The following is a 24,486-nucleotide window of genomic DNA, read 5'->3' on the forward strand; positions in this document are numbered from 1 at the left end:
GGTCTGACCCCAAAGTACCTCGTCCCCATGTTGATGGGGACAAGGGCCTCATTCCCACAACCTTTGCCCAGTGGATGTGGGGGTATGCAGGCGGGGGGGCTTATTGGGATCTTGAAGCCCCCTTTAACAAGGGAACCACCAGATCCCCCCCATATGAATTGGTAACAGGGTACATCGTACCCCTACCATTTCACAAAAAAAGTGTCAAAAATGGTAAAAAAGACAAGAGACCGCTTGGGACAAGTCCTTTATTAAAAGATAAAAAAAATAAAAATGTCCAGCGATGTCCATTCATCTTCTATCATGCCCCTGACAAGCCGAAAAAGGGAAAAAAAAGCTCAACGTCTCTGTCTCCATGGGAGGCTCCTGCCGAGTGATGCTTGCCATTGGTGACAGCTGTTATATAGCTGAGGGAGGGGCCAATGGAGGTGTTGGATTTTTTCTTCTGTTTTCTTTTTTTTGGCTCGTTGGGGGCGTGATAGAAGATGAATGGACATCACTGGACATTTTTATTTTTTTATCTTTTTTTAAAGGACTTGTCCCTGCCCGCATACCCCCACAACCACTGGGCAAGGGTTGTGGGGTTGAGGCCCTTGTCCCCATCAACATGGGGACAAGGTGCTTTGGGGTCAGACCCCAAAGCACCCTTCCCATGTTGAGGGCATGTGGCCTGGTATGGTTCAGGAGGGGAGGCACTCTCTCATCCCTCTCTTCCCCTGTGGCTTGCCAGGTTGCATGCTCGGATACGGGTCTGGTATGGATTTTTGGGGGGGGCTGCTATGCCCTTTTTTTATTTTGGCGCAGGGTGTCCCTTAATTTCCATACCAGACCTGGATTTTGGGGGGACTCCCACACAATTTTTAAATTTTTGGTTAGGGGTTTCCCTTAATATTCATTATTCAAAACTGCACCACTTTACAAGCATACTATAGACACGCACAATATTTAAAGGAATATTTCATTTTTATTTTTTCACTTTAAGCATTAAAAAAATCACTGGCCATTTCTATCATTGATAAAAATCATTGATACATGTCCCCTGGAGCAGTACCCGGGTCCTTGTAATGGAAATTTGTAAATTCTGTATATAATTGTATTCTATTTTATATGTATTGCACGCTGCCCTCACTGTACCACACACAGCGCTAATAATGTTTTCAGTACATGTTTGCATTCTTTGGAGTCCTGATTAGAATTAGCCTGCCTATGTAACGCCCCTTGTTACCATAAACATACAATTGTAATATTAATGTGATACCTACGTAATTATGTGTATAAAAACCTTCAATTGCGTCATAATAAAGCAGAACAGTTATTTGGAAAGATGCTAAGCATATCTTTTGTGTCTGTTTCCTACTGCAGTAGTTATTAATTTGGAACCACTAAGGAATATGAGGATGGGAGTTGCCTATCTACAAAATGTCTGAGTCAGGTAGAGGGAAAAGAGTGGCTGGCAGATATAAATGATAACCTTTTTCAAAGTCCTGTTTCATAAGAAGTTGCACCCTGTAGACCACTTGTTCTTCTCATTCTGGGGTCCTTAACCACTTCAGCCCCGGACCAATTAACAGCCTAAGGACCAGAGGTCTTTTTACAATTTCGCACTGCACTGCTTTAACTGGTAATTGCGCGGTCATGCAATGTTGTACCCAAACGAAATTTGCGTCCTTTTCTTCCCACCAATAGAGCTTTCTTTTGATGCTATTTGATTGCCTCTGCGATTTTTATTTTCTGCGATATAAATGGAAAAAGACCGAAAATTTTGAGAAAAAATGATATTTTCTACTTTTTGTTATAAGAAAAATCGAATAAACTCAATTTTAGTCATACATTTAGGGCAAAATTTATTCAGCCACATGTCTTTGTTAAAAAAAATGTCAATAAGCGTATATTTATTGGTTTGCGCAAAAGTTATAGCGTCTACAAACTAGAGTACATTTTCTGGAATTTACACAGCTTTTAATTTACGACTGCCTATCTAATTTCTTGAGGTGCTAAAATGGCAGGGCAGTACAAACCCCCCCCCAAATGACCCCATTTTGGAAAGTAGACACCCCAAGGAAGTTATGGAGAGGCATGTTGAGCCCATTGAATATTTTTTTTTGTGATTGAATAATGACACAAAAAAAAAGTTTACAAAAAGTTGTCACTAAATGATATATTGCTCACACATGCCATAGTTATATGTGGGATTGCACCCCAAAATATATTCTGCTGCTTCTCCTGAGTACGGGGATATCTGCTGCTGCTTCTCCTGAGTACGGGGATACCACATATGTGGGACTTTTTGGGAGTCTAGCCGTGTACGGCACCCCGAAAACCAATCACTGCCTTCAGGATTTCTAAGGGTGCAAATTTTTGATTTCACTCCTCACTACCTATCACAGTTTCGAAGGCCATAAAATGCCAAAATAACACAAACCCCCCCCCCAAATGACCCAATTTTGTAAAGTAGACACCCCAAGGAAGTTGTGGAGAGGCATGTTGAGCCCATTGAATATTTTTTTTTTGTCCCAAGTGATTGAATAATGACACAAAAAAAAAAAAAGTTTACAAAAAGTTGTCACTAAATGATATATTGCTCACACATGCCATAGTTATATGTGGGATTGCACCCCAAAATATATTCTGCTGCTTCTCCTGAGTACGGGGATACCACATATGTGGGACTTTTTGGGAGTCTAGCCGCGTACGGCACCCCGAAAACCAATCACTGCCTTCAGGATTTCTAAGGGTGCAAATTTTTGATTTCACTCCTCACTACCTATCACAGTTTCGAAGGCCATAAAATGCCAAAATAACACAAACCCCCCCCCCCCAAATGACCCAATTTTGTAAAGTAGACACCCCAAGGAAGTTGTGGAGAGGCATGTTGAGCCCATTGAATATTTTTTTTTTGTCCCAAGTGATTGAATAATGACACAAAAAAAAAAAAAGTTTACAAAAAGTTGTCACTAAATGATATATTGCTCACACATGCCATAGTTATATGTGGAATTGCACCCCAAAATATATTCTGCTGCTTCTCCTGAGTACGGGGATACCACATATGTGGGACTTTTTGGGAGTCTAGCTGCGTACGGCACCCCGAAAACCAATCACTGCCTTCAGGGTTTCTAAGGGTGCAAATTTTTGATTTCACTCCTCACTACCTATCACAGTTTCGAAGGCCATAAAATGCCAAAATAGCACAAAACCCCCCCAAATGACCCCATTTTGGAAAGTAGACACCCCAAGCTATTTACTGAGAGGCATGTTGAGTCCATGAAATATTTTATATTTTGCACCCACCACACCGGCCCAAAAGTCCCTGACGACCTACCTACTGAGGGTGAGGGAACAGAGTGGGATGGCTCAAGATGGCGCCCAGAAGAAGCAGGCACGGACACCTCCACATGCTGCAGCTGCCTCCCCAGCACACTCTATGGCATACAGTGAGTACTCCTTGCAATTGACTAAAGCTGACTTAGATGAGAGTCTCACACTGATGTATGATAATTTAAACTAGCCCAGAAATTTCAATCTGAGCTGCACAAATCCACTAACACTCTCTCCCTGGTGATTGCGGCCCTGGCCATCAGAACGGATTTACTTGAGACCAAGCATGATGAACTGTCCTTGGCTTGCTCTGACCTCCGTAAGGATCATGAGGCATTATCAGAGACGGTGTCCCAACTCCAGGCACATATCGAAGATTTAGACAACAGAAACAGGCGCAGCAATCTTAGGGTGAGGGGGTCCCCGAATTAGTGACGGACCTGTTGTCGACTATTTAGAAGCTGTTTCAAACTCTCCTTCCTGAGGCCCCACTTACGGCCTTTGCCTGTGACAGGATCCACAGGGCCCTGCGCCCCCCCCCCCCCCGAGAAGCCACCGAGGGACATAGTACTGTGCCTAAAGGACTTTCTGGTAAAAGAGGATGTACTTCGGGCCTCGAGAAACACCCCGGACTTGCGACTGGAAAATACACCCATCCAAATATACCCGGATATCTCCCCCACTACGTTGGATAAACGCAGGAGAATGAAGGAGGTCACCACCGTGCTCCAGTGTGCTAGGATCCGCTATAGGTGGGGGTTCCCCTTTAAACTGCAAGTCTCACAAAATGGCACGACTTACACTGTGACCACACTTGCCGAAGGAAAAGATGGGCCTCCTGGACGCTGCCGCACTGCTGAGAATGCCATCTACTCCACACCACTCTGCCACCCCACCTCCCAGGAGGGACCGCCGGACCTGAAGTTGGATCTGAGCTTGCCCCCCCTCCCCCTTCTCTCTTTTTTTTTGAGTGCTCCCCCCCTTTTTTATTTTTCTTCTCTCCCTTCTCGCTTAGCTCATGGTCGGCCTCCGGGTTGTTGCTATATGGACCCTCCCACCATGCTTGCGAGCTCTGGAAGTCTCCTGCCAGGAAGCCGAATCTCAGCTCTGCTCACTGGCTAGTTCCTCCGACTCCACACCCGTTGAGCCCTGCAGGCTCCCCAAGACTCTTCGCCGTTAGGGCTGCAAGGCCTTCGGCAGGTAACATCTCATAGAGACTTGACTAAGGTGTTGCACTGCTGGACACACGGGGTAGGAGTTTTGGACCTTATGGTCCACATTATTTCTGTTCCTTGGGTTGAGGGGAGCTCTTCTCCCCCGACCCCCCAAGACTGTGCGATTCCATTTTTGGCCAATTTAACAGGTTACTGTTTGTTCATTATTATCTACTCTCCTTATGTTTATGTTTTTTTACTTTTTCTGTTTCTGATGCCTTGATGCCTTTCTTCAGAGATGATACTGATGCAGAGTTTATGCTGTCACTGAATGCAAACTTAGATTTTACTGTACCTAGCCATACCAAGTACATTCTGCCTCTACAACATTTGCCCATAAGTTAAAGCAGCAAATCTAACCCACACACGTATATAAATTAAGGGACAGAGACGGCAACCTCACCTCTCACCCTAGGGAAGTTCTGCAAATCTTCACCTCTTTCCATCAAAAGTTGTACTCTACTCCACACTCCCCCCCCCATTCCTCCCCAATCTTGGCTGCACCCCCTGCAGCTTCCTCGTCGACGAGGTAGCCTCTGTCATTTCCTCCCTCAAACCCTCTAAAACCCCAGGCCTTGACGGTTTCTCCGCTACCTACTATAAACAATGTACTCCCTAAACTGACCAACCTATACAACTTTATCTTACACTTCCCGGTAGACATGTGCATTAGTTTTCGTCCGAATGCATTTTCGTCCGAATTTCAGCTATTTTCGTTTTCGTTTTGACAAACGATAACGAAAGCACAAAACCCGGAAAAAAAAAAGGTCCGACATAAATAAATGCTTTATTTTCGTTTTCATTGTTACAACAGTTCGATATAGAATAGGAGATTCGACATGACTCTGACAACAATCTGTCTATAGAACCTGTGGTCGAATGTGCCTAACCTTACCTCTATTAGTCCAAGATTATATAGAGAAAATATTCGACAGAGAAAAAAGATTTGACAGAGAGAAAAGATTCTGCAAGTTACTGTCCTAAAAAGTGTTTGGGGACCCGGGTCCTGCCCCAGGGGACATGTATCAATGCAAAAAAAAGTTTTAAAAACGGCCATTTTTTCGGGAGCAGTTATTTTAATAATGATTAAAGTGAAACAATAAAAGTGTAATATTCCTTTAAATTTCGTAGGGGGGGTTGTCTATAGTATGCCTGTGAAGGGGCGCATGTTTCCCGTGCTTAGAACTGTCCCAGCACAAAGTGTCATTTATGCAGGAAAAAAAGTCCTTTAAAATCACTCGCAGCTATTATGAATTGTCGGCTCCGTAATACAGAGAACACTCATTGAAAGTCATTGATAAAAAAATAAATAAATAAATAAATAAAAAAGCGTGGGGGTCCCCCAAATTCAATTACCAGGCCCTTCAGGTCTGGTATGGATATTAAGGGGAACCCTGCCTCAAATTTAAGAAAAAATTTGACGTGGGGTTCCCCCTAAATATCCATAACCAGACCCTTCAGGTCTGGTATGGATATTAAGGGGAACCCCGCATCAAATTTAAAAAAAAATTGACGTGGGGTTTCCCCTAAAAATCCATACCAGACCCTTTATCCGAGCACGCAACCTGGCAGGCCGCAGGAAAAGAGGGGGGGACGAGAGAGCGGCCCCCCTCCCTCCTGAACCGTACCAGGCCACATGCCCTCAACATTGGGAGGATGCTTTGGGGGTCCGTGACCCCTCAAAGCACCTTGTCCCCATGTTGATGAGGACAAGGGCCTCATCTCCACAACCCTGGCCGGTGGTTGTGGAGGTCTGCGGGCGGGGGGCTTATCAGAATCTGGAAGCCCCCTTTAACAAGGGGACCCCCAGATCCCGGCCCCCCCCCCTGTTTGAAATGGTAAGGGGGTACAAAAGTACCCCTACCATTTCACAAAGAAAGTGTAAAAAATGGTTAAATAAAACAAACACACTTTTGAAAAATTCCTTTATTAAAAATAAAAAAATAAAAAAAAGATTCCAGCGGCGGTAATCCACTCTTGCTATCCAGTGACGGACGGTCATCTCTCCAGCGATGTCTCATCTCATCCAGCGCAGCGAATCCTCCGTCCTTCTTCTGTCTCCGTGGAGGAGACATTGCAAGGATTCCGGCGGCTGACGTTTCTTAAATACGGAGGGCGGGGCCTTTAAAATTAGCACTTTAGATTTTGAACGTTCGAGTCCCATAGACTTTAATAGGGTTCTAAAGTATGCTATATAGTTAGCTCCGTCGAATCTTCTTTATACATTCGACAAACACCATAAGCCTTCCAAGACAGATTCGACCGTAATTCATGTGGATTTTCGGACGAATGCAATTTTTGAACGAAAAACGAAATAAATAAAAACGAATTTCGGGAGTAACTAAATAAATTAAGCTTTCGGACGAAAACGAAATTCCGAAACGAAATATTTTACTCTGCACATGTCTACTTCCCGGATGAGATTCTTTTGGCTAGTCTGTCACTTGTTCCAAAACCCGGAAAAGACCATACCCACCCTCAAAATTTCAGGCCCATCTCAGTTATCAACAATGATTTAAAAATCTTCAGACGAATCTTAGCAGGCTGCCTGGCCTCAATCATCACCGCCTTGATTTCACCAGAACAAATACGTTTTTTACCCTCTAAGAAAATTACGGATAACATCCGACTGGCCTCTAACATCATTCAGGATGCGGATGCCAACTCGAGGAAGGTCCTGATGCTGAGCTCCATATTCACTAAAGAAATCGTCCTTAAGCTTCATACCAGGTGGTATTACACCCCGGACCTCTTGCACAGGATGTTCCCTCTGGTTCCTGACACATGTTATAGGGGGTGTCGGGACAGGGGCATACTCCTACACACTCCTACACACCTTCTGGGAGTGCAATGCTTTAGTACACATCTGGGCTAACACAACACTAACACAATAACTGCTGGGATATGTTATTAAGCTTGCACATCAAAGGCTTTGATTTTTCTTTGTTATTGTTATTTATACTTTTCTTTCTGGGTTTTCTCAGGGTTACCTCTTTGTGGTCTCTTAAGGGACCTTTATGTACCACATGTTTTTTTTTTTTGATGCACTACTTGTTCAACTGTAAGGTGCACAAGGGTAAGAGATGTGCGTGTACCTTTACTCAACCCTAACTGTACCATTGCTGAAAGGTTTTGTATCCATTAATGTTCTCTAATACTGGTATACTCTGTAATTTTCATACGTAATTCTAATAAAATCGATTGTAAAAAAAAAAAAAAAAAATATATATATATATATATATATATATATATACACTCTTTCTATAGCTCAAAGGCTTTGCTAAAACAGGGAGCTCTGCTTCTGGAGCTGCTATTTGTCCAAAATAATGGCTGTAACTTTGACTAATAGCACCTTTGCATAAAGCTACAGCTCTGATATATTGGGGTGAACCCTTCATTACTGGGTCCAGCTTGCGTAAATATATTACAATGGCTTGTTTTCCATCATGCTGTTTGTGTAAGAACTCCAGTTTCATGTTTCAAAAAGACAACTTTTCCTGGCAATATTATAATAAATGATAACAATACCCTGCGGTCATGCACAGATGTCCATAAATCCAAAATATTCTTCTGCTTATACCTACTGCACTTACAAGGAAAAGGGGCACATCATTTCACAATCCACACATTCTGCTTTGGATTTAAAAAATAAAAACAAAAGGATCGAACTGGCTATTATCAGAAAACATATTGAGGAATTATTTTGCCTCAATAATACATCTGGCATCTCACCTCTGACTCAGTGGGAAGTACATAAATGTGTCATATGGGGACACATGCTTTCCATTGCAGCTTGGAGGAAGAGAGAGCACCAAACGCTGTTAAAGTAACGATCAGCCAAGATATATGACCTAGAAGCTCAACACAAATGCTCACTCGCAATCCAAGTAACACAGGAACTGGCGGACGCTAGGGCACTCTTAGTGGAAGAACTCTTTAAAAGGGTGCACAAAAGACACATACTGACACAACGCTTGTTTTACAAACAAAGCAATAAACCGGGGAGACTTCTGGCTAGGGCCACACAAAACTGGACGCTAATCACCACAGTGCAGGACTGACACTTCTGGGAACTCTCACTCCAAAAACTAAGCTGTAGCCTCTAAATTCCAACACTTTTACAGCAAATTATATAACATTCACCCGGCGAACCAAACCCTGCAGGAGCAGATGATAGGATAAAACTGATGCGAGAATTCCTAAGTTGATATAGTCCTTCACCTCTAACCAAGGAGGCTATACAGGACCTCGAGGCGCCTCTGTCCTTGGAAGAATGGGGTGAGGCAATGCTTCTGGGACCTCCTAGCCCCAAGCATTCTTAAAGTTTTTAACTCACTGTCAGCAGCCCCATATTCCTCCACCACCTCACTGGAAGCATATACCACGGTAATCCCGAAAGAAAACAAGGACCCAGCCAATGTTGTTTCATATCGTCCAATATCCTTACTCAATGTGGACGTTAAGCTTTTTTCAAAAATCTTAGCAACCCATTTATCCCAACATGTACTACAACGGGTGGGACCGGACCAAGTAGACTTTGTCCCAGGCAGAGAAGCCAGGGACAATACTATCAAAGCCTTGAACCTTCACCACTGGCTAACTTCTAACCAAGGGGAGGGCTTTTTCCTAGCAATGGATGAGGAGTTCAACCTAGTAGCCTGGGACTATATGCGTGAAGTACTGGGAGTTCTGGGTCTTGGCACCAAAATGCGTGTATTCATCCTATCCCTATATGCCAACTTGAGGGCAAGAGTTAGAGTCAATGGCCATCCGTCAAATACCTTCTCTATCCACAACGGAATGAAACAAGACTACCCCCTATCACCCCTTCTCTTTATTCTTACCCTGAAACCCCTTCTCTGTTGTATTAGGGAGCACACAGGCATCAAGGGGGTACAGGTATATGGCCATGAATTTAAAATTGCAGCGTTTACAGACAACGTCTTATTATTTCCTTCTTCCCCACCAACGTCCCTGCCGAACCTCCTGTCAGTTCTTGAACAATTCAAACAAATCTCCAACTTGAAAATCAACTACTCAAAGTCATCCACCTTGAATGTCTCCCTACCCACAGACCTTTATCGACAATGCCAGATGAACTTTCCATTCCAATGGAAAAAGGACGCTGTCACGTATCTAGGCATAAAACTCCCTGTCAACCTAACAGAGCTCTATACTAGAAACTTCACAGCAGAATTGGAGAACATGCGTCAAGACCTTCAGAAATGGCATGCACCCTCAATCTCTTGGTTGGGGCATGCTTCAATTTTGAAAATGACGATCCTTCTTCGCATTCTCTACAAGATGCAATCGATTCCAATCTGACTGCCACCTTCATTTTTTGCGGCATATAGGGCCATGTGTAGGTTCTTTCTATGGGGCAACAAACCCACACAAATCAAATGGGCTAAGTTAGTGTTGCCGAAGTCGAGTGGGGGGATTGGTCTCCTAGCAGCAGAATGGCCACATAGGGAAATCCAAGCAAGACACTTTTTCTGGAGAGGGAGGTTCAAAAAAACACAAGGAACTGGCTGAATAATCCAATACAGTGATGTTCCCATTCTGAAATTGAAACACTACTTGGACAGTCCAACTCATAGAAGGCATTTTACTAGGGATCCAACGGTGTTTGAGTGTCTCTGCACCAGATCATCTCCCCAAAGCCATGTCATCTCGGCTCTCTACGCCTCGATGTTTGGGGAGCGGTATGCTACAATACGCGCTGGCCATGCTTACTGGGAATCTGCCCTGGAGGTGGAATTAGACGAGACATCCTGGGACCAAATACATCTACATATCCACAAGTGATCCCTAAATGTAGTGACACAGGAGAATGGCTACAAAATCAAAATGAAGTGGTACAAAACATCAGATATCCTACATAAATTTATACCGATGACGTCTGACCGCTGTTGGAGGTGCGGAGTGGAGAAGGGCACTCTTCTTCATATTTGGTGGACATGCTCCCTGGTCCAGCCGTACTGGCATAAGGTTCATGACACGATGACCCTGATCACTTCATTCCTGTTGGAGTTTACCCCGGCACAATACTTACTACATCATTCACAAATTCCCAGAAAAGCTACTTCAAGTCAGTGGCTATACACTTGATAAACGCGGTTAGGCTGTGTGTACTAGTTCACTGGAGATCTACGTCTCCGCCCTTTATGAGGGAATGGACCTCTCGCATCCACCACGTTGAAGTGATGGAGGAGCTCATATATACCACTTTCGATAAAATATCTGAATACTCAGCCATTTGGGCACCTTGGCACACCTACCAAGAATCCCAAGACTACCAAGAGCTGATACGACATAGTATCTGACATGTCCCATGAGCGAAAGATATTCCTGACTGCTCATCATGAGCCATAAGATATGAATTGACATGTTAGAGATGGAGAGGGTAGTTGGTGGTGGCCCCACCCCCTCTCCTCTCTCTTCCGTCTTTCTTTTCTTCAATACTCCTACCCCCCACTCCTCCTCCCCCCTCTCCCCCCCCCACCCTTCCCAGCTCAACATGAAAGGGGAAGGCAGGACCAATACAAAATAGTGTTGTCTGCTTTTGCTCCCACCTCCCAGAGATATTTTCATTGACCTGGCCAATAGTGCTCCTATATACATTGTTCCTAAATGTTAGACAATTTAGGGCTATGCCCTATAATAACTCTAGATGAAGGATAACATAGTGGGTATAGCTCCCCAAATATTGCAAGGACAGCGTGACTCCCTGGGATCTTATGGTATATATAGGCTATAAGCGGAGTTCTTTTTGTATGCCATATTTTGTTACACTTTCTGTATGTACTAATACATTCACAATGTTGTCCATGCAACCGTTTACTGTATTGTATGTGAAAAACTTTAATAAAATATGTACGGAAAAAAAAACAAGAAAAAAGAAAATCTGTATGATGGACCAGAAAGCACTCAGCCACATCAAAAACTATAAAACAACTGGCTTCAGGTAAAAAATAAATATATTTTAAATATAACAAATATAAATATAACAGACCCATCACATCAAGTCCACACACCTAACAGGGTATGTGGACTTGATGTGATGGGTCTGTTATATTTAAATTGTATTTATTATTAATCTCACATCATGGGCCACACATCAAGTTATTATCAGACCTTAAGATTAAATTTTTGTAGGAAAACTTCTTATGTATCCCATCCATCTTGGCTTTGTTAAACATTATGGCAGCAATTAAAAACCTCATCTTAATCCTTAATCTAAACTAATCAAATTTTTACCAATTTTCCCATTAACCTGGATTTCATTTCCAACCAAAGGTTGTCTAAACAAGTTGCAATATATCTATATTATTAATAATAACACTCATATTAGAAATTAATACTCATTATTACTTAATTTTACTTAATTTCCCTTTTTTAAATGCACTGCTTCCACTATCAAAGGATATTCAATTTGTGTAATACACGGTTAAATACATTTAACCGTGTATTACACAAATTGAACCTTTATTTTACCATGTTTGGAAAACAGATTAAAAAATAATTGTGATCACATTGTTTATCATTAGATTCGTAAACCCGGCACATTTTGTTATAAATGTTTTGTCTAAAAAACTGAAATTGGCATGGTGTCCTTCCAGCTTATCACTGATCTCTCATCCCAGCTACATTCTTTCATGAGAGCACAAAGGAGGGGGTCACATCTGCATACATAACACACAAGAGATAGAACTAAAGGTTCCAGCATTCACACACACATAGACGAATATCTCTCTAAAATCGCTTACATTTTTCCCATTTGAACACAACACATGCATATCATTCTCTCACTTTTTAAACTCTTTTAATATTTCCTTGCTTAACCTGTGCTTTTCTTATTTTGCTCTGATATCCTTTGCATCCAATGTATTGTAATACCATACTTCACATACTGTACCTTCTATGATCAGACAACATATAAAGTATTCTGTTTTAACTCTCATTTCTCTGTTTCTTGACTTTACTAGTTGTAGTGCCTGACCCCTAATTCATCCTACAACTTAACATGAAAATGTCCCTTTCTGTCTCGTGTTAATTGTCACCCTTGATCCGTCCTGCTCACATAGATAGCTGTTTCTCTAGCTATTTACTCTGCATGATTCTTAGTCCCTGTGGACTTTGGTGGTAACCCAGTTACCCATTGTGGATCCCTGTCCACTTTAACCATTAATCTTGGGGCTCAATATAGGCGCAACCACACAGTTCATATATAGCGCTCCTCTTGCACTGGGCATTTTTGAGGGTCTCTTACCCTTCATTCCCTTACTTAATTTAAAGCCGATAATGACTGGCCAGTCTTCTTTATGTGTGCCTATACCCTCTTGCCTCTAAACTACTTTATCTAGCAGATGTATTACATATACCTGTGAACAGCACTATTCTTCCATTTCTTATCTATAACACACCAATGGACAGTAGACAGTGACAACATAACATATAACCACCAATCAATACAGTTCGATTAAGGGGAGTAAACTAGGTACCCTTTGTCCCCAAAAATGCCTTACCGATCAAGGAAGTCTGATAACGCAAATGTAAGCAAAAGGCTTACCTCAGCCGGCTGATTATCAGAAATTCCCGGATCGTCTCAAGCTCCTCATCTCAGATACTCATGGTCACCTGTAAAGCCCCTCCTTGCTGGCTCGCCACCTGACTCAGACATATTGATTAGTGGTTCCAAATTAATAACTACTGCAGTAGGGAACAGACAAAAGATACGCTCAGCATCTTCCCAAATAACTGTTCTGCTTTATTATGATGCAATTGAAGGTTTTTATACACATGATTACGTAGGTATCACATTAATATTACAATTGTACTTTTATAGTAACAAGGGGCGTTACATAGGCAGGCTAATTCTAATCAGGACTCGAAAGATTGCGAACATGTACTGAAAACATTATTAGTGCTGTGTGCACAGTGAGGGCAGTGTGCAATACATATAAAAATAGAATACAATTATATACAGAACTTACACATTTCCATTACATCCCCAAACACTTTTTATGACAATAACTTGCATATAAGCCTTTAAAATTAGCACTTTTGATTTTTCATGTTCGTGTCCCATAGACTTTAACGGTGTTTGTGTGTTCTTCCAAATTGTTTGCCTGTTCGGATGTTCTGGTGTGAACCGAACTGGAGGGGGGGGGGGTGTTTAGCTCATCTTTATTCACCAGGCACACCCACATGTCTTCCAGAGGGAGGGAGTGAATGGGTGGCTGGATTGTGGAGCTGTGTCCACCCCCTGGAAGCTTTTGAACTGAGAAAGAACCGTTAGAGACTGATTCTGGACACTTCAAAAGACTATTCTGCAAAAACGAAAGGGCTGAGGGAAGAAAGACATGCAATGCAGGCTTGAGGGTAGCATGTACTACCTATTTTTGTATTCCCATTCTTTTAATATACATATGCCAACATATTATAAAATAAACAATAGATACAGTATATATAACTACACATCGTGGTTGATTTACTAAAAAGCAAATCAACTTTGTACTACAAGTGCACTTGAAAGTGCACTAAAGGTGCATTTGGGGAAGCTCTGCTGATTTTATCATCCAATCATGTGCAAGCAAAAATGCTGTTTTTAATTTTCCTTGCAGGTCCCCCTCAGATCTAGAGCGACTGCACTTCCAAGTGCACTTGCACTGCACTTGTAGTGCAATGTGGATTTGCCTTTAGTAAATAACCCCCATAATTTTTCTCACCTTTCTTACGTGTATGTTTTATTTATCATCTATTAGGTTTTGCAAACAAACAGATTAAAAACACTAACTGCAGAATGAAAAATAAGTAATATTACATAAACATTAGGAGAAAAGCAATGGTGGAAAAACCCTGAAAACTGTTTGCATTTATTGTAACTTAAACACGCAGTAAAACATATGGACACAGTTCATCGAGCACAGAAAATATGACAGGCCCCTTTCTATATATAGATATGAGTGGGAGTTGTTAAATTGCTTTTAATCTTCAACAAACATAGAGTTACTTCAAAAGTCATCCTTCTGTTGCCTGAATCACATGCGCAGTTACATAAAAATCAACATAAATTGAATACAACAAACAGCATGTTTGGCCATTATATCCAAAAGTGTTTATACAAAGCATGGCTTTATTGAAATTAGTCATCCTTATGTCAAAGCCTTAATCATAAAAAAAAAAAAAAAAAAACATATCTAATACAAAAGAAAACACAGTATGTAGTCATTTTATTCAAAATTGACCGGTCTTCAGGCCAGAGATTTCAAACCAAGTCCACATGTGTAATTCTATATAAAGACAGCTTACCTGTGCCCTCACACTAGCAAAAATATAATCTGTTACTGCAGAGTTGCAGCCTGTATGCAAAGTCAAAGACTTCTACTAACTGTATTAGCTGTTCTAACCCAATACATATGTCACGCGTTGTCCCTTTCCACACAATGGGGGTTATTTACGAAAGGAAAATCCACTTTGCACTGCAAGTGCACTTGAAAGTGCACTTGGAAGTGCAGTCGCTCTAAATCTAAGGGGTAGATTTGAAATGAATGGAAGCTCTGCTGATTTTATCATTCAATCATGTGCAAGCTAAAATGCTAATTTTTATTTTCCTTGCATGTCCCCCTCGGATCTACAGCAATTTTACTTTCAAGTGCACTTTTAGTGCACTGAAAGTGCACTTGCAGTACAAAGGGGATTTTCCTTTAGTAAATAACCCCCAATGTCTTTAGTTTATACCTTTTACTTTTGGGATTTTTCAGGCAACCAAACCAACAAAAAACATAATTTGTTTAAAATATTGTCTTTAATACAAAATTATTTAGAATTACAAAGTTCTCTTTTATTAAAAAAGACCACAAACAGCCATAGTTGGCTTGAAAAAACATATGTTGATCTTATACAGATTGAGATGATACTTCCCAAAACCACATGAGTTGTGGAACTTTGATATTCCGCAAGTTGCTTGTTTTTAGGGTATCATACATCCAACACATTTCAAGATTTATTCAAACAATCTCTTTTTCAGGGACAAACATCAAAGAAAACTCCCAGTAACAAGTTGTCTAAAAAACACCAAATAAAATAATTTCAATTAGCTCTACATAAGGTTTGCATATGATAGTCCCATTCAATATGGAGACTAGTGATCTTTGCATGGGATTATCCCCTATCCAAAGTGGAAAGTGAAGTGAGTTGACATGCTGAGAAGCAGTGGTATATCCTGTGATGTTTGTACTGTAAGTAGAGCTAAGTGAAATTATTTTATTTGGGGTTCAAGTATATGTTTTTTAGACAACTTATTACTGGGAGTTTTCTTTCACGCTTCAGAGTGGCATCTCTTAATCCCCGAAGAAGAGATTGTTTAAATAAATCTTGAAATGCGTTTGATTTATAAGGCCCAAAAAACAAGCAACTTGCGGAATATCAAAGCTCCACAACTTATGTGATTTGGGGCAGTATCACCTCAATCTGTATATGTTCTCCATATGTTTCTCAAGCCAACTGTGGCTACTTGTGGTCTTTAACAAAAGAGAATTTTGACATTTTAAATGATCTTGTATTAAAAACTATTTTTTAAACAAATTATCTTTTTGTTGGTTTGGTTGCCTACAAAATCCCGTAAAGGTAAATTCTATATGATTTTAACATATTAGGGATTGTGACAACCTCCTTCCAAAGCAGAGTGAACAATATTAACAAACTTAGTCAATGGACTCTGGCTGAGCTCTGAGCATGCAATTACTATTAATTCCCATTGACAGGATTAAAAATCAGCAGGCAATGACTGACAGCCTACACGTGAATTTAGCTCCTCGAGTTATGGGCAAGATAGAGACACCTACAACATCAGAAAACAAGGATTTATTATAGATGTACAGAGACAGTTTTAGATGTAAATAGTGTTTAGCAGGTGTCCTTTTAAAAAAGGACCCTGCCTGCAATACATGTATCTGTCCTTCACAGTAATCTCTTTTCAGTAATCAATGTCTTCAGTCCTTCAGATTGAGGACATAATGTGCGTACAGAAGTCATGGGCCTATCCCCTGAAGGGGGCCATCATGGACCGCACTCACAGTGTAATGATGTAGAGAGTGGCACTGAAGTCATCAAGTCATTACCACTCTCTGCATTATACAGGACCACCCATCTCCAATAGGAGGTGAAAAAGAAAATAACAATGTGGCATCACGTGACCATGACCAACCTAAAGACTACTGACAATAGAAAGCATAGTAAAAAATGGGATAAAATACACAGCTAAGTGGCCTTCAGTGGAGAGGGACTGAGGTGGGGACAAAGTTGGCTTTTAATAAGGTGCTCTGTTTTAATTGTAAATGTATGAAATATCCTTATAATATAACAATGCAACATTTTACAGTATAGATTTTCATGCAATCACATCATCACAATTTACTAAGGTTTTTACTGCTGCTGCATATTGTTGGGTTCTTAGGTCAAACAAGTGGCATGACACTTGGTTCTTTCCCTAACCTTAACAGGAAAATATTTTATTGATTATGAATTTCTCACTTACATACCACTAATACTAGTACCACTAGACCAAAGTGCTTTTAGAGCTTTATACAGCCATACCCCACTTTTAAGTACACAATGTGGTTTATTTACTAAAGCTGAAAAGTGCTAAATCAGGCTCATTTCTCCATAGAAACCAATGAGCTTCCAGATTTTATTACCAAAGCTTAATTGAACAAGCTGGGGTTAGAAGCTCATTGGTTTCTATGCAGAAGTGAGCCTGATTTTGCACTTTTCATCTTTAGTAAATAAACCCCATTGTGTACTTAAAAGTGGGGTATGCCGGTAATATCTCTGCCGGGAGTTGCAGGTGGGTACCCTGGAGGCTATAGATAACGCAATCAAAACACTTCCTGGTGTATAATCTATCGTATATCTTCTACAATTTAAATGTATTAACAAAATATATATAACAATATGGTAATTTTGCCACATGTGCATTGTTTGTGAATATGGTCTATAAAAGAAGGCTTTTAAACTCTGTAAATTGAAAATTGAGAAGTTACCACAGGCTACTTCTGGTAGACTAATTGGCCTATCTCCAAAAAGTGTCAAGTTCAAATTTCACAGATTTAGCCTATTATAAAAAAAACTAAGATATTCATTTTCCTGGTACAGTATGTCATATTTTTGTATGCATGCTATTAACAGCAGCATGGTGGCAAAAATCTGTTTTCATAATGAATGTTGCCAATTTTAAACAGACAAAATCAATTTTTATATGTTGGATTATCTATCTATTATGCGCACATGCGTGGATATTACATCATCTGGGGGATGCCATTCAAGGAGGCTAAGTTAGGTAAGTTTACCATAAAGTGCAAAAATTAAGTATATACTAGCACATTATGGCACCCCCAGCAAGCCCCCCCCCCCCCCCCCCACACACACACACACACCCTTCATAGTAAAAGACAATGTTCATGATAAGCAGTCTGCAATAATATTTACATTTACTTATTATTGTAAAACTGTACTCATTACCCTCATAAAACAGCATTTTTAATCCTTTCTGTAAAATATAAAATAAACAGCTTTGCCACAGTGTCTTTGTATGACATTTATGCAGATAAGCAGTAACTGTTTACTTTTTAGAATTTGCAAATTTTGAACATGTGTTCAGGCACTTGTGCATGACAAGCTTTTGGATTCAGGAAGCTGTACTTGTATAATCAAACATTTTTTTTTTCATTTTGAGCTTGCATATTTTACAGTTCATGTAGTATGATCAGTAAATATTTAAGAAATGATAGATGCACAGTTGTAGAATTAAAAAAAAAAGCATACCTCTTTCTGGTGGTACTTAATTGCCAATTTCAGACGGGCAAGGTCATTGCCATTCTGCTCTTCCAAGAGACCACCATCATCCCTATAGTTAAGAATAATTTCCAATTCCCTGGAGCTTCTTGTTTGGTCCAGAAGGTCTTTTGCAAATTGCTTACATTGCTTTGACAGCTCCTCATACTCAGATTTAAACTCATTTTCCACTTTACTTAACTCCTGAAGCTCCCAGCTTAGTTGAAACGCAGTTAGAAAGGGATCCTCACTTGACAGTGCAATTAGAGATGGGCTTGCCAGAGCCCTGTAGATATTCAGCCTTGAGCGAGAGTGTCGTAAACTATCGACATCAGAACCAGAAACGCATTCCACGCAGTTACACCGAACTTCGTGTGGCCTTGGGATTGAGACACCTTTCTGAACCAGGTGTTTTATAATTTCATAATTGTTCGTATGAGCAGCCAAAATGATTGGAGTAATGTCTGGAGTAAATTCAGAGAACTGTTTATCCAGCAGTATTGGTGGAACCTGGAACAAGATAAAACTGTATATTTAACATATTTAAGTAAAAATGGAAAAAAAAGGTAACAAAGTTTAAAATCTTCAAGCACATGTAATTGTCTCTGCCTCTAAACTAGAGTTGAGCCCGATGTTCGTACAATATGTGGTGTTCGTGGCAAATTGGAAAGCTGCCGGAGCAACGTTAACGTCTATGGGACACTAACATGAAAAATAAAAAGTGCTAATTTTAAAGGCTTATATGTACAGTAAGTTATTTCCTAAAAAGTATTTGGGTGGCTGGGTCCTGCCTCAGGGCAGATGTATCAATGCAAAAACATTTTTTAAAAACAACCGTTTTTTCGGGAGCAGTGATTTTTTTAATGCTTAAAGTGAAACAATAAAAATTAAATATTCCTTTAAATATTGTGCCGGGGGGGTATAGGGGATGTCTATAGCATGCCTGTAAAGTGGCACATTTTTACCATGTTTAGAACAGTACCACAGCAAAATGACATTTATAATGGAAAAATTGTTATTTAAAACTGATCACAGCTGTAATGAATTGTCGGGTCTTGGCAATATAGGTAAAACTCATTGAAAAAAAGCATGGGATCCGCCCAGTCCATTACCAAGCCCTTTGAGTCTGGTATGAATATTAAGGGGAACCCCGAACCAAAATTTTTAAAAAATTGAGTGCGGGCCCCCTTAAAATCCATACCAGGCCCTTCAGATCTGATATGGAGATTAAGGGGAACCCTTTGCCACATTTAAAAAAAAATGGCATAGGGGTCCCCCCAAAATCCATACCAGACCCTTATCCAAGCACGCAACCTGACAGGCCACAGGAAAAGAGGGAGGGGTGACAGAGCTCCCCCCTGAACTGTACCAGGCCACATGCCCTCGACATGGTGAGGGTGCTTTGGGGTAGCCCCCCAAAGCACCTTGTCACCATGTTGATGGGGACAAGGGCCTTATCCCCACAACCCTTGCCCGGTGGTTGTGGGGGTCTGCAGATAGGGGGTTTATCGGAATCTGGAAGCCCGCTTTAACAAGGGGACCCCAAATCCTGCTCCCCCCTGTGTGAATTGATAATGGGGTACAAGTACCGATACCACAAAAAAAGTGTCAAAATGGTAAAAAAGACAAGAGACAGCTAGGGACAAGTTCTTTATTAAAAAATAAAAAAATAAAAATGTCCCACGATGTAAGGTCACGCCCCCCAATGGACCAAAAAAAATGGGTGACCCCGCCCCGTCTGATGCCACAGGGTAGCCCCCATAATGTCAGAGGGGGGCGGGGTCACCGGTTATGTCATGAGTGGCCGCCCTCAGATATAGAAGAGCTGTCACAACGAAGACGTGTCATTCAGCGGGAGCCTCCCATTTCTTTTATGGTCCATCCAGCGGCGTGAACTTACATCTGGGATTTTTTTTTTTTCAAAAAGGACTTGTACCAAGCTGTCTCTTGTCTTTTGTACCATTTTGACACTTTTTTGTGAAATGGTAGGGGTATTTGTACCCCATTATCAATTCAAACAGGGGAGGAGGCCGGGATCTGGGGGTCCCCTTGTCAAAGGGGGCTTCCAGATTCCGATAAGCCCCCTGCCCGCAGACCCCCACAACCACCGTGCAAGGGTTGTGGGGATAAGGCCCTTGTTCCCATCAACATGGGGACAAGGTGCTTTGGGGCGCTACCCCAAAACAAAAAGGAGGGGGGGCGCTCTCTCACCCCCCCTTTCCTGTGGCCCGCCAGGTTGGGTGCTTGGATAAGGGTCTGGTATGAATTTTAGGGGGGCCCTATGCAATTTAAAAAAAAAATTGATGTAGGGTTCCCCTTAATTTCCATATCATACCCAAAGGACCTGGTATGGATTTTAGGGGGAGCCCCACACAATTTATTTTTTTAATTTTGGTTCGGGGTTCCCCTTAATAGTCATACCAGACCCAAAGGGCCTGGTAATTGACTGGGGGGATCCTATGCTCTTTTTTTCAGTGAGTTATATCTATATTGCTGAGACCTAACAATTCATTACAGCCACGATCAGTTTTAAATGACAATTTTTCCTTTAGAAATTACATTTTGCTGTGGTACTGTACTAAACACCGGAAAAATGTACCATTTTACAGACATACTATAGACCCCCCCACCCCCCGGCACAATATTTAAAGGAATATTTCATTTTTATTGTTTCGCTTTAAGCATTAAAAAAAAATCACTGCTCCTGAAAAAACGTCCGCTATTTAAAAAAAAATATTGCATTGATACATGTCCCCTGGGGCAGGACCCAGGTCCCCAAACATTTTTTATGACAATAACTTGCATGTAAGACTTTAAAATAGGCACTTTTTATTATCCATGTTCGTGTCCCATAGACTTTAGCGGTATTCGTGTGTTCTGCCAAATTTTTTGCCTGTTCGCATGTTCTACTGAGAACTGAACAGGAGGGTGTTCAGCTCATCCCTACTCTAAACATCAAATGCAAGCCAAACAGTGCAGTAGGACTGCAAGGCTAGGTTTCTCACACATATATGACCTTGACTTTTTGCTGAAAGGAGATGGCAGCAAAAAATAATCTGGTCAACTATCATCAGAAGATAACACTGTGATGATATGGGCAACTGGGAACCCCATAAACAGGGTGAGACACAAGTCAGCCATTATATTTTTTAGAATGAGACAGAGCAGCCAGGACCCTCTTTACAATCCAAAGAATGCATTTCCATAGCCATTTAACTTGAGAGAACAGTTATCTAAGGTTCTGGACACTTCAAAAGAACTTCTTAAAATATTCTGCTGACCATTACTTAGCAGATAACTAATAAACAGGGATTTGATAAATCTGTAAATATCTCATTGAAATTGAATGTCTTAACAGGAGATCCAGAATGGAACATTGCAGTAAATCAGGGTATACTTGACATCTCCATGTCTCCTAACAATACACATCTACAATGGTCATCAGCATTTCCCAACAGTGAATGTGGATTAGCCATTGTAAATCCCTTTAATAGAATCTAACACCATACATGTGATGGATGTATAAGCTTCCCTTGCCCAATACCAGCACGAGCCAAGATCCCTTAGCACACCCAGTCACTTGTTGAGATATCAGTGTAGGGTAGTGGAAAACATAAGCCTGTGTATTCAAACACAGGTACAAAGAGACAATCCCCTTCTTTGCATAATGACACAGGGCAGGGTAAACTACATTTAGTAACAACAGACACACAGCCTGCTTTTTGGAAGGCAGACAGAAACAATAGAACAATGGGATACAGCCACTTAACAATAAGCACATAGCAACCCACACCCCACCTCAAACTATCGGGTAAAATGTCTACAACAGTCTATGAGGCCAAGCTCTTGCAATATAACAGCAGTCTGAAAAGTAGACTTAATTTGTTTTAATATATTTCTTGAGGGAGATTGTTCATAAATATTACTGTCCCAAGTGAAAGAGCCTCTTCAACTTTCAACAAAAAAACACACATATAGAACCTAGGATAACAGCAGTAAAACAAAATGCTGAGTGAAATGTGGTTGTACTGGGAGTCTGGTTAGGTCAGACCAAAGTGGGGTTCTAGGTCACCCTATGCCCACAATAGGCACAAGGTGTCTTACACATAAGAGGGGCTGGGGGAGCTGGAAAATGGGTTCCCCGAGCTCTCTAAGGTAAGCTGGGTTCCACGGGCCCCCTGGCCAAAGTGACTGCCGTCACAGTACACAACCCAGTCTCGCTCTAATAGCCATCATAAAACCTTCAAGCAGAGGCTAAGGAATTGCTTATTATATGCAGATAACTGCTCTATCTAATCACTGGTCATATAAATCCAAAACAGGTGTAGGTGCAGTCACTGGTCTTGCAGAGGATGCAGCTCAGTCCATCTTTCTTAAGACCCTTGGCTTTGAGAAAGATGGACTGAGCTTCATTAAAATGTTGACAATAAAAACACTGTTGTTCTTGATCTTCCATCTGTACAAGACCAGTGAGTGCCTCTACACCAGTTTTGGATACACATTTTTTTTGTGGGCGTGTACCTGGGTGTTTACTTCAAGCATAGAGTGTAGTGGCTAGTATCTACCCTTGGAGCTGTTTAATTACTGGTTATAAATAGTTTAGCTGGAGTAGTTAGCAAATACACATTTTGGTCTATCTCTTCCTAGAGAAATAAAACTTAAAGTGGTGTTGCCACCAAAAAATAAAAAAATGTTTAAAATTCTTAAAAAAAAATAAATAAAATAATTGGAATATTTTTTTTTTTACTCACCTCTAAATATCTGTTACTAGGGGGTCCCTCGTAGTCTGCCTTGTTCCTTGCCCGGGCTGGTGACATCACTTCCCCTCGTGCCGCAAAGTCACCTGGGACATGTCACGTGTCCTAGGTGGCTGTGCGGCGTATCACGGCTCCCTGCGCCGATCGCGCATGCGCAGTGGGTGCCCGGCTGTGAAGCCACAGCCGGGTGCCCACAGTACGAATGAGGGCACCGCAAGCGGAGCGGGGAACAAGGGGGGGCTTTGTTTGCCCACATCGCTGGACCCTGGGACAGGTAAGTGTCCAATTATTAAAAGTCAGCAGCTGCAGTATCTGTAGCTGCTGACTTTTAATGTTTTTTTTTTTTAGGGGGCCCCCCACTTTAAGTGTAATTCATAATTCCTGAGCTGATAATAGTAAAGCCAGAATAAAGACATATTTACCTGTATCAATTAATTAGCAGTACTTTAAGCCCAATCACCACTAACTTAGGGGGTACCGGACATCTGACACACATCATATTTGTATTCATTCATTCAAACAGTAATTTCATACTGAGGAATAATATACAAGATATTAGAATGCAACCTGTAGGTATTTTAAGATATTAATATACAGCCTGTATAAAACTGTATTTGAGGGAGGGTAGCTACATGGATGTAAATACTGTAACATCTCATCAATCACTCCTCAGACCTCCTGAGTGCTCAGATAATTTCTATCCACATCCTCCTCAGGGGCCAGAAAAGAGAGGCTGATCAGCAGTCTGGAGCATTTTACCAGTAAAGAAGGAACATCCGCCAAGATTTATGAGAGCCACTGATCCATTTCATGCTCATTGACTGGACTTTGCCAAGCTCACAGAACCAGGGATTTGTTAAAGTGGTTGTAAACCCTCAAGATTTTTCACCTTAATGCATTCCATGCATTAAGGTGAAAAACCTCCTGTGATGTAGCAGCCCCACAGAGCCCCACTTTTACTTACCTGAACCCAGTCTTTCCAGCGATGGGCACGAGCACACCAGCTCCAGCCGGTGTCTCTGGTGCTGATTGGATAGATTAATAGCAGCTCAGCTGTTGGCTCCCACTGCTGTCAATCAAATCCAATGAAACACGGGAGTTGGGGGCAGGGCCGAGTCCTGCTGTTTGTGTCAATTAATACAGCAGCAGGACTTGGGAGCGCGTCCACAAGAGTGCCCCAAAGGAGAGATGCTCTCCAACGGGGTACTTGAGAAGAGGAGAAGCCAGGAGCACAGCTGAGGGACCCCAGAAGAGGAGGATCGGGGCCACTCTGTGCAAAACCAACTGCGCAGAGGAGGTAAGTATGATATGTTTGCATTTTTTTTAATGTAAACTAACCTTTACATATTTTTTAAGTATTT

At 41.3% G+C, this 24,486-nt stretch overlaps 1 protein-coding gene across 1 annotated transcript in view; it reads right to left on the reverse strand.

The window, feature by feature from the left end:
* Positions 1–24,486, reverse strand: part of TRPC4 (transient receptor potential cation channel subfamily C member 4) — a 309,718-nt gene that overhangs the window by 122,739 nt on the left and 162,493 nt on the right. The window contains exon 3 of the mRNA XM_077484180.1: positions 18,360–18,878. Within this exon, the coding sequence (XP_077340306.1) occupies positions 18,360–18,878 (519 nt within the window). The remainder of the gene's footprint in view (positions 1–18,359; positions 18,879–24,486) is intronic.

The sequence above is a fragment of the Lithobates pipiens genome, unplaced genomic scaffold, assembly GCF_037356315.1.
Source record: "Lithobates pipiens isolate NorthernLeopardFrog02 unplaced genomic scaffold, aLitPip1_a1.2 Scaffold_16, whole genome shotgun sequence".
NCBI classification, from domain to species: domain Eukaryota; kingdom Metazoa; phylum Chordata; class Amphibia; order Anura; family Ranidae; genus Lithobates; species Lithobates pipiens.